We start from the raw sequence: 25,986 nt of genomic DNA, 5'->3' as shown, positions 1-25,986 counted from the left end.
GATATCCAGCTCGGTAGCCAGTCCGTTGTGGTGGGGCTGCCACATACCCTGTTGGTTGTAGCCCCCCGACCACACAGGGATTGCTCTGCTGATGCCTGCGCCATTATCTCCCTATGTATGCCAAGGGGTAGATGCCCATCCTCTGGGGTATCGGGACTCCCGGCAATGGCCATCCTGCCAGGTGGCCTTTGCTACGGCTGGGTTGCGCCTGTGGGAAGCGCCCCTGGTCAGAGTGGGTGGCATCAGGGCGGATGGCACATGATGAAGCGTAGTCCATCATCTCTTACTGGTGGTGAAACACCAGCAGTCTCTAAGCGATCATGAGCTCAATTCAACGCACAGAAGTATGACCCCAAATTATTCCCCTCCCTGGCCACACCATGGGAAGAACGTCATGCTAAGGATGGCAGCGGATCTTATTCGCGCCAGTACCTTAGATGTTCGAGAGCTGATGGGGAATCTTTCATGACAATGAAGCCTCAGTTTTTTGTTGAGCATTTAGAGGACAAGTTTGGGAAGGTGGAGGGCTTGTCCAAAATGAGATCTGGGTCAGTCTTGATCAAAACAGCATCTTCTGCCCAGTCACGGGAGTTACTTGCTTGTGACAAGCTGGGGGATATTTCTATAACCATCACTTACATGGTCCAGGGTATCATATTTCACAGAGACCTTCTTTTGCAGTCCGATGATGAGCTGCGCACCAATTTAGAGCAGTGAGGTGTAAATTTTGTGTGGCGTGTCGACTGGAGTCCGAAGGATAATCAGGTTGCCACCGGTGCCTTCATCTTGGCCTTTGAGGGTGATACATTGCCCGAGAAGGTCAACGTGATGGTCTACCGGTGTGATGTAAAGCCCTATATCCCTCCCCTGTGCTGGAAGTTCGGCCATATGTTTTCCCGCTGTACTTCTAGCGTCACATGCCGAGATTGCGGACGCCCATCACTTCCCAATACTCCATGTGCCCTGCCTCCCATCTGGGTCAGCTGTGGAGAGCACCATACGCCTTGCTCGCCTGACTGCAGGATTCTCCAGAACGAAAGGAAAATTGTGGAGTACAAGACGCTAGACAGACTGACCTACACTGAAGCTAAGAGAAAATTTGAATGCCTGCATCCTGTGTGTATGACATAGTCTTAAGCTACTGCTACAGCAGTTCTGGCACCGTCAGCTCAGTGGTGAAGGCTGGAATTTGCATGCCAATACCACAATTGGACATTCATTGAGTGACGATAAATGGCCTTTCCAGATTAATTGGTCAGGTGACCGTTGGTGTGTATGGCATGAAACATCTGAAAGCAAGGGGTATCAGGCTGGAGGTGGGAATGGGGGTGTGGGACATTCCAGCAGAAATGCGATCTATTGGCGGGAGCCCGCTGACATCACGGTGAGGCAGCACAGCATAGCATAGCACAGCAGTTTGATTATTCAGTAGATGTACTGCACCACACTTGCTTTGGGGTGTTATTCATTCATTTTACTTTCAATTTGGTTCAATACATAGTTGAACAAATTAAATAAAGTGGCATGACAGATGTATTACACATTAGGAAATGATAATTAAGATGAAACATAACTCACTTGTTTGGTGTAGAAACAGATGGTAGTGTAGACTGTTCCACATTTCTGTTGCCGTTTATCAGATGAAGGTGAAATCCATAGTAGCTTCCTCCTTGTGCATATATCTTTATAGTTTCCAATTTTGCTTATTGATTCAGAGACCTAATCCTTAAATGAATGTTCTTGTTCCTACATAAAGAGCAATAACTGTGTGGAAACTGTTTCAAAATAGAGCACAGAGACTTTACAACATTTTTTTGTTTGCGCACTCCGTTTCCATTAAAATCAACAAATTCTCCTTCAAACTGCAACATGTTGTTTTTCCGTGCTCGTATTGGAGAGTAATGATCATCGTGAGATGTAATTGATATCCAGTCTGCAATAGACTCTTCTAATTCACTTTTTGCTACTGGAATACCTAACAATTTATCATTGTTTTGGTACTTAAATGCAGTATAACTTGCAATGTATTTCACTGCATCTGGAAGAACATCCAGAATTGCTGCACAACCACACAGTTTTACCTCATCCATACAAATTATAAAAGTGGGTGTGCGTATATATGTATGCATGTATGGGGCATTCAGAAGCCAAGCTGACTGACTCCATCAAATGAAAATGTTCAGTACAAACAATTAGTTATTGAGTTATTTTAAAAAAAGCTCTAAAATTTTTCAGCATATTTAGAATAAACTGATGTTAAGGTTACGTTTTCAGCACTTTATAAATATATAAAAAAATTCAATGGCTGTCTCTCCCATAAGAAAAACTGCTTTGTATGGAGTGAGTCACATTGCCGACTGAAAGGTGTTGACAAAATATTGTGTGGTTTGAATACAGGCAATTTTGTGAAACAAATAAACACAAACAGGACCATTTTACATGAAAAAATCACAAGTATTAATGTAAGTAATTAAATAGTACTTAATGTACAAGTAGAAAATGCGGTCTCCCCCCCCCCCCCCCCCCCTCCCGCACACCATGGAGATCAGTCTTCATGTACTATAAAGAAGACCATGTGGAACATCAGCTAGACTTTCTAAAGGTCAGTTTCCATTTTTTGTGGGGATATTAATTTTTCCAAATGGCATTTCTGCTGAGAAAGTAGTTTTATATTGGATAGCAAATGGTTCAGCCTTCTCAGTATTGATCCATCTCATTGTCAGCTAGTTAATTGTTTCACCTTCAACATTTCTTTTCCTATGGGTGATACATTTTTCTAAGTTTGCTGTTGAATGGAAGTTTTCGTGGTTCATTTCTGTTAGGTAATCAGTGTTACTTTCCTTGCAGCTAAGAACATCATCATACTGATCTCTTAGACAAAAGATGTGATGACTAGTTTTTAGTCTCTTTTTAATAAAAGAAAAATCTGTATCATTTGGAAGGTAACTGTGTCCTGGCGGAAGGAACTTTTAAGACAATAGTTTGTGTTACCTCTCGTATTTTGCAGGTATTTTATAAGACGGAGAAAAACATTTGTGTTGCAGTTTTGATTGCTGCATGAGCGAGAGTATGTGAAAATATGTTTGCCATTACTGCCATGGAGAGTCAGGTGTTCTATTAGACAAGAGCTTATTTCTTGCAAACCTCTCGAACCACCAGTTTGGGACCATACATACATACATGTAATCTATTTTGTAATTAAACATGAACACCAAAATCATGGACATAAGAGATCTGTACGACATTTAGTTCGGGAGGTATGAGGTCATAAACAGTGAATGCGTGAAAAACTACTGCACCAAGCATGATGGTTAAATTTATTACTTCTTTGCTGCTAACTCAATTTGCAACACATTTCGGAAACAGTAATCGCATGTGCCACTGAATGTACCTAAAAGACTGTATCATTACATGACATACAGTACAGGAGATATGACATTACACACAGAGAGATGCTTGAGAAACGGCCACACCATGCATGATTTTTTAATTTATTACTTCATTACTACTAACTCTATTCACAACACATTTTGCAGACTGTATCACATATGCCACTTTATGTACCTGCAAAATTATGTCACTATACAGCATGTAGCTCAGCAGATACGATATAAACATTAAGATGCCTGAAAATGAAACTGCAGGTTGAAATTCGCTAGACATATAGTCGAAATATATGTACAAATATGCATGAAATATGTTAAATATGTGTGAAATAAATTTGACATGTAGATATACGAGCAAAGCCGTCTGTAAACAACTCATCGTAAACCCCTGGAAAAATTTATGATTTGGTACACACACTGGTTACAATTTGGAAAGAAATACTGATGGGGTAAGAACTGCCAGTCTCTTGTTTGGATTACTGTGATAATGTGGGGAGAGAAAGGAGGAGGAGGGCAGATACTGAGGGGGGAGGAGGAGAGAGGCACAGATAGGAGGAGACGGACAGAGCTAGGGGACAGAGAGGGGAGAGGAGGAGATTGACACAGAAAGGAAATGGCAGGTGATGAACATAGAGGGGGGGGGGGGGGAGGAGACTCGTAGATAGAGGGGGACGAGGAAATGGACAGAGAAAGGAAAAAGGATAAGATGAGATGAACAGAGAGAGGTGGAGGAGGAGAGGGAATGAGCAGATGGACGGAGGAGGAAGCAGCATATTGACAGGGTGGGGGGGGGGGGGGGAGGAGGAGGATATGGACAGAAAGAGGAATGGGAGGAGGTGGTTTGACAGAGACAGGGGGAAGGAGGTGGACTAATAGAAGATTGGAATAAATACGTACCATGGCAATTCCAAATACTCAGCTAGCATGTTAATAAATTTTCTTAGGCATTCACAGCTTCTGGGATTTCTCGCGTTGGTGATCCCTCGACAACATTTATACAGAGTTAATTTGTAATAAAACTTAGGGATACAGAATCTGGGTCGACATTACACTGAAAAAGACTCTGCATTTAATTCTTCAGTAATTGGTGTGTTTCCAGAGAAGGAAGTATCACTTGCATTACCTGGAAATTTAAGGAGACACACCTCATTTCTCTCTTCAAATACAAAATATTTCTAATCCTCATACCCTAGGAGAAAATTTTTCCAAGCGATCTTCATTTAGTCTGGAAGTTAATATGTAGCTGACTTTCATACTTTTTAGACTTTCAAAAAGTCCAAAGAGAGATCTTATTGACGTAATGAAACCTTTTTCGAAAGGCAACAAACTGTCTCTATCACCACCTTGCACTCGGGAACAAATGTCTAGCAGTCTCTTTAGAGTATTCTCCTGAATTGTGACATTCATTCCACATCCCCGTTGCAGAGGTGAGCATTCATCTTTTGGAACTCTTAGAGCTCGAGAAATCAAAGACACCAATAACGAATTCATTCTGCTTTGCACGTCGTCTTAGATTTAAGTGTGCTTCAGTAATGTGGTGTGTTGTCATTAGGTCACTTTTTTATGTTTAAAAATTTATTTTAAGATAATTTTTTAGCTATAATTAATTGGATTGTTATTTATGCTCTTGCTTCTTACCTCTTTGCTTACATCCTGGCTTTGTGTAGTTTATTCTCCATGTCAGTTTGTGCTGGGGATTGCTTTGGGTAGTAGCTTCCTTCTGGAAAGTAACCCTAGAAGTTTGTTTCTTGAATCTCATTCATAATCTTCAGGCCAAAATTGAATTGAACGTGCATGTACAGTTACCACATTCACTTTGGCTGCATGTTTGTGTCGAACTGTTGCTCATCTTTGGGAAATGCGTGATAAATAATGTTTGTTATCTTTTGAGCAATATTAATGCATTGTGCCACAGCCCAATTTCAGTGACCCTTGCTCACGATTGACACAAAACAAGTTATTTTCTTTACACACACAGCCACAACAGTTCTCAAAGCGACATCAAGGCGTACAGAGGCGTCGAAGAACTTCTTGCTCACCAGGACCCAGAATGGTTTACCTCCTTATTCTGTTGTCCGTGGGAGGAGGGAACATTATGGTCTGGGGAATGTTTTCATGGCATTCCCTTGATGATCTTATCATTGTGGAAGAGAGAGTGCAGCAATGAAAGTATGCATCTATTCTTGGGGACCATGTTTGCCCTTACTTGCAATTTGTTTATCCTAGGCACGTTCACATGTACCAGCAGGACAAGGAGCATGTCGCACAGCTCACTTTACACATGTGTAGTTCGAAGAGGGCCAGGATGAGTTGACTGTGCTCTCCTGGCCACCAAACTCCCCAGATTTAAACCTGATCAAGAATCTCTGGGACAACCTCGATCAGGTTGTTTGTGCCATGGATCCTCGACCGTGAAACCTAGCCTAGCTGGCCACAGCACTGGAGCTGGCATGGCTCCACATCCCTGTTGGCACCTTCCAGAACCTTATTGACACTTTTCCTGCATGTCCTGCAGTGGTCCGACACTGTGTGTGTGTGTGTGTGTGTGTGTGTGTGTGTGTGTGTGTGTGTGTGTTCTTGCAATAATTATATCAGTTATCAACATCACTCAGTTCAGTTTGTGTATATATTGTTATTTTTGCAATTTGTTTAAACATTATGTTGAAGTCGAAGAATGTGTTTTTAATAAAGCAAGCAGTAGCTTTAAATGTCATATACAGTAAATGCAATAAATTGTTTCAGCTGACGCTTGATGATGTGTCGGCTTCCAGCAGTTTAACTGCTGAAATAAATGTAAACAGGTATGTAAATTTCATATTTTTGATTGTGAAGAGGGAGGTGGTTGTTGTTATTTTAATGTATGAATAGTCAGCAAATAAATGTATGCCTACCACATATTTGACCAGTTGACTGACCCGCATTTTTTTCTTTTTTATTTATTTTTTTAAATTTTTATTATTTGCTGAAGTTCAAAGTTTAAAAATTTAATTTTATGGTATGTGTTGCAACTTTGCTTTGCTACTCTGTTGCCTTTGATATTCATTCACTTTTCTCCCTTTTAGTGTTGGAAGTTTGCATGCAAGCATAACTGATACTGCAACGCAGAAGAAATCTTCCTTTCGACGAGGTCCTCCAGCATCAGATGGACAATAATTCATTTGAAAAATTATATGTTGATACTGCCTGTGATATTAAAATAAAATGTTTTCATATACTTATTGAGCATTCAGCCATCCTCTCCCCTTTCTCTCCTTACTGTTAACAGTAGTAATTAGAGACTGGTTTATATGCATTTGGATGTTGCTTATGCATTGGCATATTTGGCTCCTTCTCATTGGTTACTGCATATTTTGACTAAAAACTAGTCACGATGCATATTTTCACCTATGTTTACAATATTTTAAAAATTTAGATGGGCAGTCTCTAGCTCGATCTAGTTTTGATGTCTTACAGATTGACCGCAACCTAGAACTGCATGCAATCACTAACCGAGAGGCCACTGCATAGTGAAATCATTACAGAAGAGGAACAGGAACAGGCAGACAGTCAATGTTCCTGCACTGGCTAATCCAGGTTAATCCCCTCCACTGTCATACCGTACGCGTCGGTAACAGTTGAATTAAACTAATCAAGCTTTCAGTCGCATGTCCGTGGTTTCAGTTTAGCTTTCCATTTACACACAGTTGAACGTGTTTACAACATGTTGTGTGCCATGTTGCCTGAAAAAAGAAACGTCATTTCATGGATAGCTGACCATCCTGAAACATTTACATATGACGAAATTGCTTTATATTGTCAAGTTTGTGAGAGAAACGTTCCGTACAAAAAAAAAAAGTTTCAAATAGACCAGCATGTCAAGACAAGTCGTCGTATCACAGGAATGCAGAAGAAAGGACCAGCAAGTTGCAGTACCAGGGATTTGTCCAAAGGAAAACAAAAAGTTGGTTGAACATGGATGTGTGTGAAGCATTCACTGCAAGCAACATTCCTCTTCACAAACATACAAACCCTATCCTCAAAGGCTTCCTGCACAAATAATGCTTAAATCATAATATATATCAGATGAATCAACACTGCATAAAAATTACATACCGACAATTTACGTAAATGTTCTGGAAGAAATACACTATGAACTCGAGGACAGCATTATCTGGATTTCAGTTGATGAAACTACACACACTTGTGGCCTTTACATTGCAAACTTAATTGTTGGTGCTTTAAAAGAAGAGCCTTCTTCTACCTATTTAGCGGCCTGCAAAGAACTTGAAAAAGTAGATCATCCTATGATTGCCAGATTTGTGAATGAGGGTATTAGAAAAATATTTCCAGAATCTTCTGCAGATGAAAGGGTGTTTGTGTTTATTTCAGATGCTGCTCCCTATATGATCAAAGCAGGAAAAGCCCTCAGAGTGTTTTATCCCAATTTGATTAATGGGACGTGCTTTGCTCATTGAGTACATCACCTTGCTGAAGGAGTACGTTCCACATTTGTGAATGTCAATAAACTGATTTCATCCTCAAAGACAGTGTTTCTAAAGGCTCCTGCTTGCATCAAGACGTACAAAGGAAAAAACACCAAACGTGCCTTGACCTCCCGAACCAGTGGTAACTCGTTGGGGTATGTGGGTTGAAGCTGTGTTTTTTTAAATGAACATTTTGAGGCCATTAGAGGGATAGTAAACAATTTCGATAGTGCAGAGACGTTGGCAGTTTGCCAGTGCAAGGAAGCTTTTAATGATTCCTGTATTAAAAAAGACATTGCTGTGATTAGTACTCATTTTTCCCATATACCTGCAAGTATTAAAAAGCTTGAAACTCAAGGTTTGGCATTGAATGAATCTATTCAGTTAATGAATAAAATTATTCTAGTGAACTCCTCATTGCCGGAGGTATTCCCAAGAAAAGTTCGAAAACATTTTAAACAATAATCCAGGCTTTGAACCCTTGTGCCAATTTGATAGTTTTATTAATGCAACAGGTGAACTTTTACCAGAAACCATAAGTGCCAACATATTGTAACTGTGGGCATGTATAGTGTCAGTATAAGTGGGTATAATTTAGCATCTTACACTTGTAGATATAGGATGGATGAAGGAGTTTCAATTTTCATAAAACAAGGGTTAAATGCAAAACTGTAGAAGTAAGCAAATTTTGTGTTGATCTGCACTTTGAGTTTTGTGCATGTGAACTTCAGCTAGATAATGTAGTATTGATATTAGCAACAGTCTACAGGTCTCCATTAGGAGACTGGGAGCTATTCATGAAAAAGTCTGTCGGACAAAAAGTAGTAGTTATTAATCTGTGGTGATTTCAATGTAAACTTTCTAAGTAATTCTGATAGGGAAAGTGAACTATAAGTGTTATTAACAACATATAACTTAGAATCAGTGATCAGTTTCCGTACATGTATAGCGCAGGACAGTAGCTCGCTAATAGATAATGTATTTGTACAGAAAGAGGATGTATAACACACGCTTTCCCTGTGATATATGGATTGTTCGACCATGATGCACAACTGATTAACTTACAGAACCTAACAGGGTGTAGAGTCCAGAAACCATTAAGTAAAAGTGTGAGCTCGCTCAACCCGGTATCTATAGAGCACTTTAGAGAAAGCTTAAGAAATGTTAATTGGGGAGATGTATATAATGAGCCAAATGCTAATGATAAATGCAACACATTTCTTGATTAATTTATATCCCTTTTTGAACATTTATTCCCAAAGAAAATTACTAAATGTAACACCACACACTTTTCAAAGAAACCTTGGATTACTACAGGTATTAAAGTGTCTTCATAAAGGGAAAGAAAACTGTGTGAGACAGCAAGAACTAGCAAAGATCCAGCAGTAGTTTTACACTATAAAAATTATTGTAACATACTAAGAAAAGTTGTAAGGGAATCAAGAAATATATATGTTAGAGAAGAAATTAACAACTCCGTAAAAAAATCAAATCGATATGGAATGTTGTTAGGAGGGAGACACGAAAAGTAACTGCTGGGGTAGGTAGTATTACTATTAAAGAGAATGAGAGCATCCTAACCAACAGTACACAAGTAGCTAATGTATTTAACAACCATTTCTTAAGTGTAGGAGAAAAAATTGGTGAGAGCAGTTCAAAAGAAAAAGCCAGACAGTACATGGAAGAGTCTGTTTTGAAAAAATGTAGTCAGATTAACTTTCACCTAACAGCCTCTTGTGAAATAAGTAAAATTATTAAATCTTTGAAAAATAAATGTTCTGTTGGAGTAGATGAATCTCTAATAAGATATCAAAACAATTGGAGCAATTACAGCTGATGTTCTGATTCACACATGTAATGCATCACTAACTCAAGGTATTTTCCCAGACAGGTTAAAATATGCCATTGTCAGGCCTCTCTACAAAAGGGGGACACCACAGATGACAATAATTATCGGTCAGTATCCTTGCTTAGAGCATTTTCAAAAATCTTCGAGAAAGTAATGTACTCGAGTGGTTAGCCATCTCAACAGTAATGGGATACTTAGTAAATCACAGTTTGGATTTCAAAAATGCTGTTCCACTGAGACAGCAATATACAATTTCATTGTCCACATAATATAGTCTTTAAATAGTAAAATGTCACCAATAGGAATTTTCTGTGACTTTTCCAAAGCATTTGATTGTATGAACCATGACATTATGTTACAGAAATTACAACTATACGGTATAAATGGAATAGCATACGAGTCATACCTACGGAACAGGAAGCAAAAAGTTTCCTTACATAGGTCCAGTGAATTAAATAAGTTTGCCACTTCATCTAACTGGGATGAAATTACATTAGGTGTTCCACATGGTTCAATCATGGATCCCCTTCTGTTCTTGATATATGTGAACGACCTCCCTTCCTATCTGAAACAGGAAGCTGAACTTACACTGTTTGCTGATGATACAGGCATAATTATTAATCCAGTTAAAGAAACTCCAATTGAAAATTATACAAATAACGTCTTTGGAAAAGTCATTAATTGGTTTTCTGCGAATGGGCTTGCTCTAAACTTTGAAAAAACACAGTAAATCCAATTTTCTGCTGCAAAAAGTACAGTTTCTTCAATAAATATAACACATCAACAGAAGTCAGTAGACAGGGTAGAGCATACTAAGTTTTTGGGTGTACATATAGATGAGAATCTTAATTGGAAATTTCATATTTTGGATCTTCTAAAGCGACCAGGCTCAGCAACTTTTGCAATCAGAATAATTGCCTATTTTGAGGATATAGAAATTAGTAAGCTAACATGCTTTGCATACTTTCACTTTCTGATGTCATACGGAATAATATTTTGGGGTAACTAAACATTTAGACAAAAAGTATTCACTGCTCAAAAGAAAGTGGTTAGAATAACTTATGGGGTTCATAGTCGCACATAATGTAGGCATCTTTTTAAAAGATTGGGAATTCTTACAACAGCCTTGCAGTACATTTACTTACTAATGAAATTTGTTCTCAACAACATGGACCACTTTAAAAACTACAGTGACATTCATGATTATAATACCATAAAAAAGAAAGACTTACACTATCCTTTACTCAACCTATCTTTGCCACAGAAAGGGTAAAATATGCTGCTATAAAAATTTTCGACAAATTACCAGATGAAATAAAATGTCTGACAGACTGCAGTAATAGCTTCAAAAATAAATTGAAATCGTATCTCCTTGACAACTCCTCCTATACCATAGATGAATTCTTGAAGAGGAGTAAATAAATACATAAGTATAGTATATCCATTTTGTGCAATTTAAAGGAATGGGGTAAATAATAGAAATATTACTCTTTAACTTAGTATTGTGTTAAAAAATCTTATTTCATATGTGCATTGCTTGTGGACTTGACACGTTCCACATGATAATGGCTACTGTACCGTGTGATTGATCAATGGAACATGTAAAAAAAAAAAACAACCCAAATTCAAATACTGCTCGGTTATCTCAGTTGATGTAGAAAGGTCCTTTTCTGCTTATAAAAATGCTCTGAGTGATCAAAGACACAATCTTACTACCGAACATTTGGAACAGTACGTGGTTGTTTATGTTTACAGTAGTAGAAAAATGTAAAATAAATTGTGAATGATTTGGTCCAATAGTATTAACTAAAAGTTAATGCTGTTCAAAAAAATTTGTGATTGTATGTTGTTTTTTAAATAAAATATTTCGGAGTTTTTGAGCATGCCCCTCTGCATGCGATATATCTCGAAGTTGGTCCTGTACATATCGATTTTTTCGCTGCGACTCACTCGTACCACATCTGCTGGTTACCGACAACAATAGCAAAGAAGGAACAGTTCTTGAAACATGGTATGCATCCCCATTTTGCAAATTTTTATAAAATAATTCCAGAAAGGTCTCCTTCGTAACCTCTACCAGAAAGTATTCGGAAAATGATGTCAGCTTTCTAAATGTACAGATTTTTCGTGTGGCCAGTGCTCTTCCTCATAATTGATAGGCACAGGTTCGACTTTGAGATATAATGCACACAGTAACCATGTTTTTTTTATTATTTGTTCTTGCATATTTCATCAATTTTCATACATTTTTAAGCACGTTTCATGCATATTTTAAGGTTTTTATTATGCATATAATCTGGTCTTTAGAAATAATACTTTAAATTGCAAATTATGTATCAAGAAAACATAGGTGTGTGTTCGTTGATTCATAGGGTTTTGGTAGAAATGTAATGTACCATTGATCATGTTTCTTGAACACTAGTAAGTGTTACACATATCATGGGTTTATTTCAGGATGCATCAGGATGAGTAGTTATGGGGTGTGGGAACATTAATGCCAATATACGTAATTCAGTTTGTTGTAAAAGTCTTTACTCCTTACCGCTATTACATGTATGTGTGATCACATTGAGCAGAGTGATGGAAGAATGACTGATAATTACAAGCCTATACATGCTTCCACACTTCTAGTCATTTGTTTGCTATGTCTCTGACATGTTCGTTGCTGCTGCCTCTTGCTGATGTTGCAAAGTCAAACTGCGAGGTCATTCACACACTGTAGATAGTTTCACAAGAGCTGAGTGGCAGTATGAACCTTCATGTTGTAAACACAGGATGTATTGTGTGTCCCACAAATGATGCCCACTGACAACATAATAACTTCCAATTTTCGCGGTGGTTCGATGAACTGTTTCGAGCTGTACATTCCCCTCAGGGAATTTGCGTCACCATTAGCTCATTAATTATCAGCAATCTGCGTACTTGCTGTAACGAGTTGGAAGTAAAATTGGAAACTTGGTTGCTACTTGTAGAAGACAGTGAGCTCTATTGGAAGATCCAGTGTAACTAATAATACACACCACTTTGGTCCAGAATTGGTACAATTATCTTGAAAAGTGATCTAGAATGGTCAAAATATAATGATTCTCATTTTTTTGATTTTGCTAAGGAACAAGTAATATCCAAATCCACACATTCAAAAAGTTTCTGGGAGTTCTTGTAGAGATCATTTTGTTTTGCCCATATCTTTCTGCTTATTCCATAATCATAACATGGAACATAACTGTAAGCATCTGCTTTCCAGTTTGACTGCCAGTAGAGTTGCACTACTCATAGGTTACTTGCTCTTTCGCGTCTGTCTTGGGAATGGACTGCGATGACTTTCTGTTAACACTTGTTCTCATAGGCTTTCAGGTACAACAATAAGGTTACATTTATCACTGCTCTTGTAAGGTGTTACGCCAACTACTTCAAATTTAGGATCTTGTTTCCAGGATTGAAAGTACATATTGACCTATCACATGTTCATCAATTGTTGTTCTCTGCCTTTTGGGGAACACACTCTGACGCTCTTACTTAATTAGTTCACATTACTGTGTAGTTTTCAATGTCGATGAACTACTGTGAATTGGTACTCACCTAAATGTGATGCCCACCTAGGTAATCTACTTCTGGGATCCTTCAGTTTTAGTAGCCAATTCAGTTCTGCATGATACGTGATGGCAGTGAATTCTTTTCTCACTGTTGTTGTTGTTGTTGTTGTTGTTGTGGTGGTGGTGGTGGTGGTGGTGGTGGTGGTGGTGGTGGTGGTGGTCTTCAGTCCTGAGACTGATTTGATGCAGATCTCCATGCTACTCTAGCCTGTGCAAGCTTCATCTCCTAGCACCTACTGCAGCCTACATCCTTTTGAATCTGCTTAGTGTATTCATCTCTTGGTCTCCCTCTACGATTTTTACCCTCCACGCTGCTCTCCAGTACAAAATTGGTGATCCCTTGATGCCTTAGAACATGTCCTACCAACCGATCCCTTCTTCTAGTCAAGTTGTGCCACAAACTTCTCTTCTCCCCAATCCTATTCAACACCTCTTCATTAGTTATGTGATCTACCCATCTAATCTTCAGCATTCTTCTGTAGCACCACATTTTGAAAGCTTCTATTCTCTTCTTGTCCAAACTATTTATCATCCATGTTTCACTTCCACACATGGCTACACTTCATACAAATACTATCAGAAACGTCTTCCTGACACTTAAATCTATACTCGATGTTAACAAATTTCTCTTCTTCAGAAACGCTTTCCTTGCCATTGCCAGTCTACATTTTACATCCTCTCCACTTCGACAATCATCAGTTATTTTGCTCCCCAAATAGCAAAACTCCTTTACTACTTTAAGTGTCTCATTTCCTAATCTAATTTCCTCAGCATCACCCGACTTAATTTGACCACATTCCATTATCCTCATTTTGCTTTTGTTGATGTTAATCTTATATCCTCCTTTCAAGACACTGTCCATTCCGTTCAACTGCTCTTCCAAGTCCTTTGCTGTCTCTGACAGAATTACAATGTCTTTGGCGAACCTCAAAGTTTTTATCTCTTCTCCATGGATTTTAATACCTACTCCAAATTTTTCTTTTGTTTCCTTTACTGCTTGCTCAATATACTGATTGAATAGCATCGGGGAGAGGCTACAACCCTGTCTCACTACCTTCCCAACCGCTGCTTCTCTTTCATGCCCCTTGACTCTTACAACTGCCATCTGCTTTCTGTACAAATCGTAAATAGCCTTTCGCTCCCTGTATTTTACCCCTGGCACCTTCAGAATTTGAAAGAGAGTATTCCAGTCAACATTGTCAAAAGCTTTCTCTAAGTCTACAAATGCTAGAGACATAGATTTGCCTTTCCTTAATCTTTCTTCTAAGATAAGTCGTAGGGTCAGTATTGCCTCATGTGTTCCAACATTTCTGCGGAATCCAAAAGTGATCTTCCCCGAGGTTGGCTTCTACCAGTTCTTCCATTCGTCTGTAAAGAATTTGCGTTAGTATTTTGCAGCTGTGACTTATTAAACTGATAGTTCGGCAATTTTCACATCTGTCAACACCTGCTTTCTTTGGGATTGGAATTATTATATTCTTCTTGAAGTCTGAGGAAGTTTCGCCTGTCTCATACATCTTGCTCACCAGATGGTAGAGTTTTGTCAGGACTGGCTCTCCCAAGGCTGTCAGTAGTTCTAATGGAATGTTATCTACTCCTGGGGCCTTGTTTCTACTTAGGTCTTTCAGTGCTCTGTCAAACTCTTCACGCAGTATCACATTTCCCATTTCATCTTCATCTACCTCCTCTTCCATTTCCATAATATTGTCCTCAAGAACATCGCCCCTGTATAGACCCTCTATATACTCCTTCCACGTTTCTGCTTTCCCTTCTTTGCTTAGAACTGGGTTTCCATCTGAGCTCTTGATATTCATGCAAGTGGTTCTCTTTTCTCCGAAGGTCTCTTTAATTTTCCTGTAGGCAGTATCTATCTTACCCCTCGTGAGATAAGCCTCTACATCCTTACATTTGTCCTCTAGCCATCCCTGCTTAGCCATTTTATGCTTCCTGTCGATCTCATTTTTGAGACGTTTGTATTCCTTTTTGCCTGCTTCACATACTGCAGTTTTGTATTTTCGCCTTTCATCAATTAAATTCAATATTTCTTCTGTTATCCAAGGATTTCTACTAGCCCTCGTCTTTTTACCTACTTGATTCTTTGCTGCCTTCACTACTTCATCCCTCAAAGCTACCCATTCTTGTTCTACTGTATTTCTTTCCCCCATTCCTGTCAATTGTTCCCTTCTGCTCTCCCTGAAACTCTGTACAACCTCTGGTTCTTTCAGTTTATCCAGGTCCCATCTCCTTAAATTCCCACCTTTTTGCAGTTTCTTCAGTTTTAATCTACGATTCATAACCAATAGATTGTGGTCAGAGTCCACATCTGCCCCTGGAAATGTCTTACAATTTAAAATCTGGTTCCTAAATCTCTGTCTTACCATTATATAATCTATCTGAAACTTTCTAGTATCTCCAGGGTTCTTCCATGTATACAACCTTCTTTCATTATTCTTGAACCAAGTGTTAGCTACGATTAAATTACGCTCTGTGCAAAATTTTACCAGGTGACTTCCTCTTGCGTTTCTTACCCCCAATCCATATTCACCTACTACGTTTCCTTCTCTTCCTTTTCCTACTGTCAAATTCCAGTCACCCATGACTATTAAATTTTCGTTTCCGTTCACTACCTGAATAATTTATTTTATCTCATCATACATTTCATCAATTTCTTCATCTGCAAAGCTAGTTGGCATATAAACTTGTACTACTGTAGTAGGCGTGGGCTTCGTGTCTATCTTGGCCACAATAATGTGTTCACTATGCTGTTTGTAGTAGCTTAGCCGCATTCCTATTTTTTTTTTATTCATTATTAAACCTACTCCTGCATTACCCCTATTTGATTTTGTATTTATAACCCTGTATTCACCTGACCAAAAGTCTTGTTCATCCTGCCACCGAACTTCACTAATTCCCACTATATCTAACTTTAACCTATCCATTTCCCTTTTTAAATTTTCTAACCTACCTGCTCGATTAAGGGATCTGACATTCCACACTCCGATCCGTAGAACGCCAGTTTTCTTTCTCCTGATGACGACGTCCACTTGAGTAGTCCCCACCTAGAGATCCGAATGGGGGACTATTTTACCTCCGGAATATTTTACCCAAGAGGATGCCATCATCATTTTTTTTTCCTCACTAGAAAATGTCAATTGTAATTTATTGCATAGAGAAGCTCACATAGTTCCTTTTTCCATTGTCATTCCGCTCTGTTCAGAAGGTGAGAAACAAATGCGCTCACATTCAGTCAAACGTGTGTAAATTCAGTATAGCATAACTGTGTTGTTTCACAGTTTTGGTATTACCTCACAGACACTAGCATTCGTTTGAGTATGATTTTTAGAATTTCCGTTGCAGCCATAATTGGGAAGACCAAATTGGATTTCTCATTGTGCTACATTGATCTGAGCATGGTTAGCTACTGGGAAATCTAACATCAACATGTACTTTTCCCATGTTTTTCTCTGTTTATCACTTTTCTGAAGCATATTCGTCTTGGTCTGTCAGGAAGTCAAATCACAACTTCCCTTCAGTTGTGCACCCAGGTGCCATTTAACCCTTTAGCTGTACAACTTTGCTGCCACCAACTTTCTTCCTTGATTACACAGAACATATCACAGAAATCTGATCCCCTGTGTTTTCACCATGATAAATTGCATTAATCAGCAGACCTTTGTGCGGTCATTAGTTGAGCTCACAGTAACTTTTGCTTTTTGGTAGGCTGAAGTAATGTTGGTCCTTCCTTTCCCTCTATCATTTAACATACTCCTACCAAAGTCCCCCCCCCATTCGTGGCCATGTCTTCTGTGTTCCCCTTCTTGTAGTTTTGTGAAATGTGTCCTCCACTCTACAGGCAAAACATTGAATTTTGTCTTACATGAAGTTGTACTTTGTTGGCTGCTCCAACAATAGTTTGTTTCTGGTTATGGTTTGAAAACAGGATGATCCAGTTTCTCATTAAGTTGAGGCCTCCATAGCTCTTCTATGAATTGAGCTGCCATTTGTATTGTTTCTTCAAATGTCTTGCAGTGCTCCAGTCTAACCGTGCGACCAGCTTTACTGTGTAGACCATTCAAAAATGTGTGTTATGCCCTTTGTTCAGCTTCAAACAGTTCTGCCTCATTGCGTGAATTGTTCTCTCTATGGTTCTGTGTGTTAACATTAATTTTCCTATTGATGCTCAGTGGCATCTCTGTCCAAAATATGCATATTTTGGAGTAGCTCCCGTGCTTTTCTTCTTGTTCTGTTGCACAAGTGACTGTTTAAATTGGTCCTATATAGCTTAACAACTGTGTATATTATCACATGTGACAAGACAGATTGCACCATCATGGATTCAAAGCTTTGCCATGGTCCTTTTCTGAGAGTCACTCCAGAATCCTAGGCTGCTGCATTCTAGAATTTACCAAAAAGCAGGTGAACATCCCGATCTTATCTTCAGAAAAAAATCGGAACTGTAGGGATCAAAGAAATGTTCTCCAGATCCAGAGTGGTGCACAGTGGCGTGCTTTTGCGACCCAGTCCACCACATACGACACGGCCATTCAGTGCTACGAAGGGGCACGAGCGCTGAGTGACGTGTGGGAGCAGCACGTGTTTCCTGCCATCAGCTACCCTTACTTTTTTGTTCTCAGGCACTATGCTCATATTTATGAGATATATTTTAAATGACTACAGTGAGTGTTTCATGATGGCTTCATGTGTTACTTTTGAAACAACATTATTGATTTTTTGTTCTGATTATTACTCATTGCAGTGGGTCATCAGGCACATTTTTTCTTTTATTTTCAGCAGGTATTTGCAGTTTCGTTCTTGCAATGTGTAGATGGGGTCGACCTGAACAAATACTTCTCATTAAGTCTCTCGTGCAACGAGGTCCTGTCAGAAAGTGTCGGCTTCTTTTCTGTTACAAAGAAAATTATTTCTAAATCAGAATTGTACATGTCCATTCAACAGAGTGGTCCCAAATTAGCCTAATGCAATATTCACTGTATAGATATGTATTATTTCTGCTGCATGGTGTTAGCAGTAAGTGGGAATCAGGACGGTGCTGTCACTGCTGGAGTACTGGCTATCTTGTTTTGCTGTCCTTGTTAACACATATTGGTAAAACGAATATCCCACTATACTAATTTGTCATCAGTCTGTCAAATGGGCATGTAAAATTCATTTTGTTTGTAATGGGAAACAAAGCGACGCTTTCCATCGAAGCTGGACATTGCTTGAAAGACGTGACGGGTACCAAAATATATGCGGAAACAATAGAGAAAATGTGCCTGCTGACTCTCGGGTGAGACACCCTTACAAAAATTACAATCAAGACACTTGTGATTAAAGACATATATTGTTCAAAATACTAACTTCAAAACACATCTCCCCCTGCAGGTCCATGGGTTAGAATAGGCCCGAGGTATCCCTGCCCATCGTAAGATACGACTAAAAGGAGTGTCTCATTGTTCAGCCCTATAAGTCCAGGTCCCATGTTACGGGTTGACCTGCCACTTTCCAAATTCTACAGAAGTGTGGGCCATGTGGGGAAGGACACCTTAAGTGGTGCATGAGTGCCCTTAGATTCAATCTCCTGAACCTCTTGTCATGGCTCTGCATCTTCACCTGCCATTCAACTATTTGGGTGAGGACACTTTCTGGGATATGTCATCTTCTTCCATTGTTTCCTGTCCTCTTTCACCCCCATGACAGGATTGGATTTCTCTGTACCCAATATCCAGCACGATAACCAGTCCGTTGTGGTGGGGTCGTCATGTATCCATTTGGTGGTGCCCCCTGACAACACAGGGATTGCACTACTGATGCCTGAGCTGGAAACGCCCCACGTATGCCAAGGAGTAGATGCCTGTCTTCCTGGGGCATAAGGACTCCCAGCAATGGCCATCATGCTAGGTGGCCTTTGCTGTGGCTGGATGGCGCCCGTGGGGAAAGCCCTTGGTCGGAGTGGATGGCATCAGGGTGGATGACCCGCAATGAACCGTACTAAGTCATCTCTTCCTGGTGACTGTATTGTGCTGGCAGTCTCCAAGAAGGACAAGATTGAGTACAATGCTGACAGATATGACCCTAAATTGTTCCCGTCCCTCGCTATGCCGTGGGAGGAACGTAGGGCTACAGTAAGAAGAGAGCCATATTCACCTCAGTATTTAGTCTGTAGCAGAATGGTCGGGGACTCCTTCCTACCACTGAAGCCTCAATTTTTTGTTGAACATCTTGAGGATAAGTTTGGGGAAGTGACAGCACTGTCCAGGATCAGAAGTGGTGCAGTCTTGATTCGGATTTGTGACCGGCTGGGTGATATTCCTGTTTCTGTCACTCCCCATAAAAGCCTCAACATGGTCCAGGGGATTATTTTCCATCGTGATTACCTCTTGCAGTCTGACAACAAGCTCCGTGCCAATTTAGAACGTCAGGGTGTTCATTTCATCTGGCGCATTTACAGGGGACCCAAAGACAACAGGATTGCTACAGATTCCTTCATCTTGGCCCTCGAGGGTGATTGATTGCCAGAAAAGGTCAAGGTGATGGTTTACCGCTGTGACGTTTAACCATACGTCCCTCCCCCAATGCGGTGCTTTAAGTGCTGGAAATCTGGGCACGTCTTCCCGCGGCACTTCCAACGCCACATGATGAGACTGTGGACGTCCACTGCATCCAAATATTCCCTGTGCACCTCCTCCCACTTGTATCAACTGCGAAGAGCAGCACTCCCCCTGCCCACCAGACTGCACAGTACTCCGAAAGGAGCAGAAAGTCGTGAAGTACAATACTTTGGACTGGTTGACTTACCAAGAGGCTGAACATAAATTTGAACGATTACACCCCGTTTGGTTGACATCCACGTACGCTGCAGCTACGTAAACATCACCATCACAAATAACAGTCGTGCCACACTCTGTGCCATGAACAGTTGGCCCTCTGGGCCTCCAGGCTACATCTGCCCCCCTTGATGGTAGGGGGAAAAATCTCCTTCCGTTGCTCCCAAAGTACCTTCTTTGGGAGCAAGGCCCTTCCAAATGCAGGGGACATCGGTCCCCTCCACTCAGCTGGAGGAGCAACAGCCTTCTCCGGCTCCTGTCATGTAGAAGGGGTCCCTTGGTATCCTCTCTCCCAAGTTGTCCACTAATGCCACAGTGGACACTCGCCAGTGACTAAAGGAGCCAAAAGCTGCTGGACGAAGAGCTTCTCGGTCTTCCTCCATGCCTGAAGCTACTTCAGAGAAGTCCTGCCAGCAAGCCCCTAACGAGAAGTGAGAGGCTAAGCAAACAAAGAAGTCTGCTAAGAAAAAGGACCCTCTGGTGGCCCCAACACCACAACTTCCTACCAATTCTGCACCTGCAGATGAGGTGGAGATCTCACTATCCCCTGTGGACCTGGATCTCACTGATGGCTCATCCACAATAGGAATGGATACAAATACTTAATCGGTGGCAGCAGGTGACCCTGAGGCGCAACCTGCCTCATTGCATGCTTCATGCCTTCCGAGCCTCACGATAATGTCATCCTCCAGTGGAATTGCTACGGTTTTCTTCACCACCTGGCTGAGCTACGGCAACTGTTAAGCTTCACACCTGCTTTCTGCATTGCCCTCAAGGAAACCCAGCTCCTGGCAATGTAGACCCCTGCCCTTTGCAGCTATAGGGGATATTACAATAACTGTAGCGACTTTAATAGTGTGTCAGGTGGAGTTTATGTCTATGTCCTAAACTCGGTATGCAGTGAACCTGTGTCCCTTCAAACCCCTCTTGAAGCTGTGGCTGTCAGGATAAGGATGATGTGGGAAATAACTGTCTGCAACGTATATCTTCCTCCAGATGGTGCAGTACCCCTGAATGTGTTGGCTGCACTGATTCATCAACTCCCTAAAACTTTCCTACTTTTTGGAGATTTGAATGCCCATAATCCCTTGTGGGGTGGCACTGTGCTTGCTGACCGACGTAGAGATGTCAGAACTTTCCTATCTCAACTTGACATCTGCCTCTTATATACTGGGGTCCCTACACATTTCAGTGTGCCCTTAACTCGGCCATTGATTTACCCCTCTGCAGCGCAGGACCTCCCCCATCTGTCCACCGGAGAGCCCACGATAACGTGTGGTAGTGACCACTTTCACATCTTCCCGTCACTCCCCCAGTGTCATTGCCCCGGACATCTACCAAGATGGGCTTTAAACAAGGAAGACTGGGAAGCTTTCACCTCTGCTGTCACTGTTGAATCTCCTCCACATGATACCATCGATGTGATAGTTGAGCAGGTCACTAGAACAATTGTGTCTGCGGCAGAAAACACGATCCCTTGTTCCTTAGGGTGCCCCCCCCCCCCCCCCTCCCCAGTGAAAGTCAGTACCTAGAGCACCTAATAACTTTTAAACGGCTCCGTGCCTGCATTTGCCAGTTCATAAAAAGATGGAAACGGGCATGTCGGGAGAGGTATGTCTCGACCATTGGGTGCCATATGTCACCTTCCCAAGTCTGTACGAAGATCAGGGTACTAGACCCCGACAGGTGTTAGTGGCATTAACATCAATGGCGTCTTATCTGCTGATGCAACCGCTGTTGCCGAGTGCTTTGTTGAGCACTATGCTCCAGCCTCTTCATCAGAGAATTATCCCCCAGCATTTTACACCCTCAAACGGCGGATGAAAAAGAAAGCCATCTCGTTCACTGAACGTCACAGTGAACCCTATAATGCTCCATTTACAGAGTGGGAGCTCCTCAACGTACTCGCACATTGCCCCGACACAGCTCCTGGGCCAGATCAGATCCACAGTCAGATGATCAAACATCTCTCATTGGACTACAAGTGGAATCACCTCGTAATCTTCAACCGGACCTGGTGCGATGGTGTCTTTCCATTGCAGTGGCGGGAGATAACCATCATTCCTGTGCTCAAACCTGGTAAAAACCTACTTGGTGTGGATAGCTATTGGCCCATCAGTCTCACCAACGTTCTTTGTAAGCTGCTAGAATGTATGATAAGTCGGTGGTTGTGTAGGGTCCTGGAGTCAAGGGGCCTCCTGGCTCCATGCCAGGGCGGTTTCCGCCAGTATCGCTTTACCATTAATAATCTAGTTTCCCTCTAGTCTGTCATCTGAACAGCCTTTTCCAGTGCCAACAGCTGGTAGCTGTCTCTTTTTATTTACGAAAAGCTTAAGACACAACCTGGCAACACCATATTCTTGCCACATTATATGAATGGTATCTCCAGGTGCCTCCGCCTGATTTTTATCCAAAATTTCCTATCGCTCCGTACTTTCTGTGTCAAAGTTGGCGCCTCTCACAGTTCTCCCCATATCCAGGAGAATGGGGTCTCGCAGGGTTCTGTATTGAGTGTGTCTCTATTTTTAGTGGCCATTAACGGTCTAGCAGCAGCTGTCGAGCCATCAGTCTCACCTTCTCTGTATGCAGACGACTTCTGTATTTCGTACTGCTCCTCCAGTACTGTTGTTGGTAAGCGGCGTCTACAGGGAGCCATCCACAAGGCGCAATCATGGGCCCCAGCCCACGGCTTCCAGTTTTCAGCTGTGAAGTCATGTGTCATGCACTTCTGTCGGCATCTTACTGTTCATCCAGAACAAAAACTTTATCTTAATGATGATCCACTTACTGTAGTGGGACATATTGATTCTTACGACTGGTTTTCGATGCCCGATTGACATGGCTTCCTCACCTTCGTCAGCTCAAGTGGAAGTGCTGGTAGCACCTCAATGCCCTATGCTGCCTGAACAACACCAACTGGGGTGCGTATTACTCTATGCTGCTGCAGTTCTACAGAGCCCTTGTTCAATCCCACCTTGGCTATGGGAGTCTGGTTTGTGGTTCGGCGGTGCCCTCAGTGTTGCGTTTACTCGACCCAGTACACCACTGTGGCAATCGACTGGCAACAGGACCATTTAGGACTAGTCCGGTGACCAGCGTCCTGGTGGAGGCCCAAGTCCCTCCATTAAAGGTTAGGGGTGCACAACTGCTCGCCAGCTATGTTCCGCACATTCATAGTTCTCCTGAGCATCCGAATTACCATCTCATTTTCCCATCCACGGCAGTTCATCTCCTGCATCGGAGGCCCAGATCTGGGCTTAAGATATTGGTTTGCGTCCAATCTCTTCTGTCTGAAGTGGAGTCCTTGCCTTTACCACCTGTTCTCAGGGTCAATTCACGTACACCTCCATGTACACCTAGGCCAAAGCTATGCCTGGCTCTTTCACATGGTCCTAAGGACTCAGTTAACCCCAGAGCTCTCTGCTGTCACTTCCTCTCAATTCTTGACATGTACCGGGACCATGAAGTGGTTTATACTGACAGCTCAATGCCTGATGGTCACGTTGGCTTCGCATTTGTCCATGGAGGACATACTGAACAGCACTCCTTGCAAGATGGCTGCAGTGGTTTCACTGCGGAGCTGGTGGCCATTTTTCTTGCTCTTGAGTGCATCTGCTTGTGCCCTGATGAGTTGTTTCTTCTCTGTACTGACTCTTTGAAAAGCCTACAAGCTATTGACGCTCGCGATCTTTTGGTAGTGACCATCCAGGAATCCATCTTTGATCTGGAATGGTCCAGTCGTCCTGTGGTGTTGTGGACCCCAGGCCACGTCGGAATCCCAGGAAATGAACTTGCCAACATGCTACATGGAAACGGCTTCTGGAAATCGGCATCCCTGTAACTGACCTGTGATCATTATTACACCGCAAGGTGTTTCACCTATGGGAGGGGGAATGGCATTGTCTAGGTACGCACAACAAACTGCGTGCGATTAAGGAGACTACGAATGTGTGGAAGACCTCCATGCCGGCCTCTTGCAGGGACTCTGTGGTTCTCTGCTGACTCCGCATTGGCCATACGTGAGTAACACATGGCTACCTCCTCCCTCGCGTGGACCTCACTTTGGTGTCACAGTGGCTCACATATGACTGTCGTCCACATTTTACTTGATTGCCCACTTTTATCCACTCTGTGGCAGATTTGTAACCTTCCCAGTGCCCTACCTTCGGTGTTGGGTGACAATGTCTCAGCAGCAGATTTAGTTTTGTGTTTCATTCGTGAGGGGGGGTTTTTATCGTACCATCTAAGGGTGGGCATTTAGCCTTCTCTCTAAGGTCGCCACCCTCCCTCCATTTTAACTCTGTCGCACTTTCTTTGCATTTGTTTGTCTTGGTGGTCATGTTTTCCCTATATATGTTTATCTTGCCTTGTCTTTTTGGGATGGACATTTTAATGTGTTGCAGAGTGGCTGGCGCCTCCTCTTTCATTATTGTGATCAGCCAGCCCAGACTATATGCTCTAAGGTTTTAAGACTTTCTTCTTCTTTTCCTTGTGGTGTATGTTTCCCCTGTTTTTTGTTCGTTCCATTCGTTTTCTTTTTAGGTGAGGGGTTGGGTGTTTTTATATCCCAAACAAACAAACAAACCAACCAATCAACCAAAACATGATAAGCTAAGGCTGATGTAAAGCTCCCAACATTGGCCCTGTTGCTCAACAATATTTTGGAAACAAGCTAAGTTTTATTTCATACCAAATAACAAAGGTAATATGAAAAACTGCATATGTAACTCAGAAATATGCAGCAAAATGTGCAGTAAACAAAAACCTTTCACCACTACATACAGCAGAAACTGAAGATTAATGTCTGAAAAGAGTTCCAGCATATATATCACTCATTTGTCTCTGACAGAATTATTATGAATAAAAAGAAGAGCATAAGCACTGTGCGGGTGTAAAAGCGACTGTGGTGTTGAAAATGAAACCAGCAGCAGTAAAATTTCTTTCAGAGTCAGAGGTAGATGCTGGTACGCACAATATTGTGCTGGCGATCTTCTGAAGAGTGAGAAAATTTTAACTGTTCATTTTCCAATAAGAAGCCACATTTTCTTCAATTTTGCAGCTTTGATTTAAATAGTACGCGTAGACACATTCAGAGTACCAGATAGGACGAGTGGTGGCACACATAAAGACATTCCTAGCACACACGCACAGGTACAAAGGCACGTGCATTAACACATCCAGAGCAGTTAAATGGTTAATGCATGAGTACGCAAATGCAGAACAATCATTGGAAGCAATCATTTCATAAAATATTTAGGAGTATGTGAATGGAGCAATTTAAAGTGAAACAACCACATAAAAGTAATCACAGGAAATGCAGATGTGAGACCGATTCATTGGAAGAATCTTGGGAAATTTTGTCCGTCAACAAATGAAGTAGTATTTCAAATCCTTTGTTCGAAGAATACTTGAATATTACTCGTCAGTGTGGGATCTGTACCAGATAGGATTGATAAAGGAAATACAGAAGATCCATTGGAGGACAGCACGCTTTGTTACAGGTTCATTTACTGAGCATGAAAGCATCCTGGAGATGGTCAACTGGCTCCAGTGGCAGATGCTGCTGGAGAGGTGTGGTGTACTGTTGAAGTTCCGAGAGTGTACATTCCTAGAAGAGTCGAGAAATAGATTGCTTCCTCATACATATATCTCGTGAAAATACTGTGAAGAAAAAATTAGATGGATTCGGGCCATGTGGAGGCTTACTGGCAGTCATTGTTCCTGTGAACCATTCCTAACTGGAGACAGGAAAAGGGGGAAGTGACAGTGGTACACAAAGCCCTGTGACTTGTGCTACATAGATGTGTAACGAACACGGGTATCAGTACAGGAGTATTTGCATTTGATTGTTGTGTCTACTAAAAATAA

General features: G+C 41.4%; 1 protein-coding gene across 1 annotated transcript in view; it reads left to right on the top strand.

Annotated features, from left to right (window-relative positions):
• Positions 1–25,986, top strand: part of LOC124771266 (heat shock 70 kDa protein 14-like) — a 270,928-nt gene that overhangs the window by 180,912 nt on the left and 64,030 nt on the right. Inside the window, exon 10 of the mRNA XM_047249297.1 lies at positions 6,129–6,187. Within this exon, the coding sequence (XP_047105253.1) occupies positions 6,129–6,187 (59 nt within the window). The remainder of the gene's footprint in view (positions 1–6,128; positions 6,188–25,986) is intronic.

The sequence above is a fragment of the Schistocerca piceifrons genome, unplaced genomic scaffold, assembly GCF_021461385.2.
Source record: "Schistocerca piceifrons isolate TAMUIC-IGC-003096 unplaced genomic scaffold, iqSchPice1.1 HiC_scaffold_901, whole genome shotgun sequence".
NCBI classification, from domain to species: domain Eukaryota; kingdom Metazoa; phylum Arthropoda; class Insecta; order Orthoptera; family Acrididae; genus Schistocerca; species Schistocerca piceifrons.
This window is presented reverse-complemented; position numbering and strand designations above follow the sequence as displayed.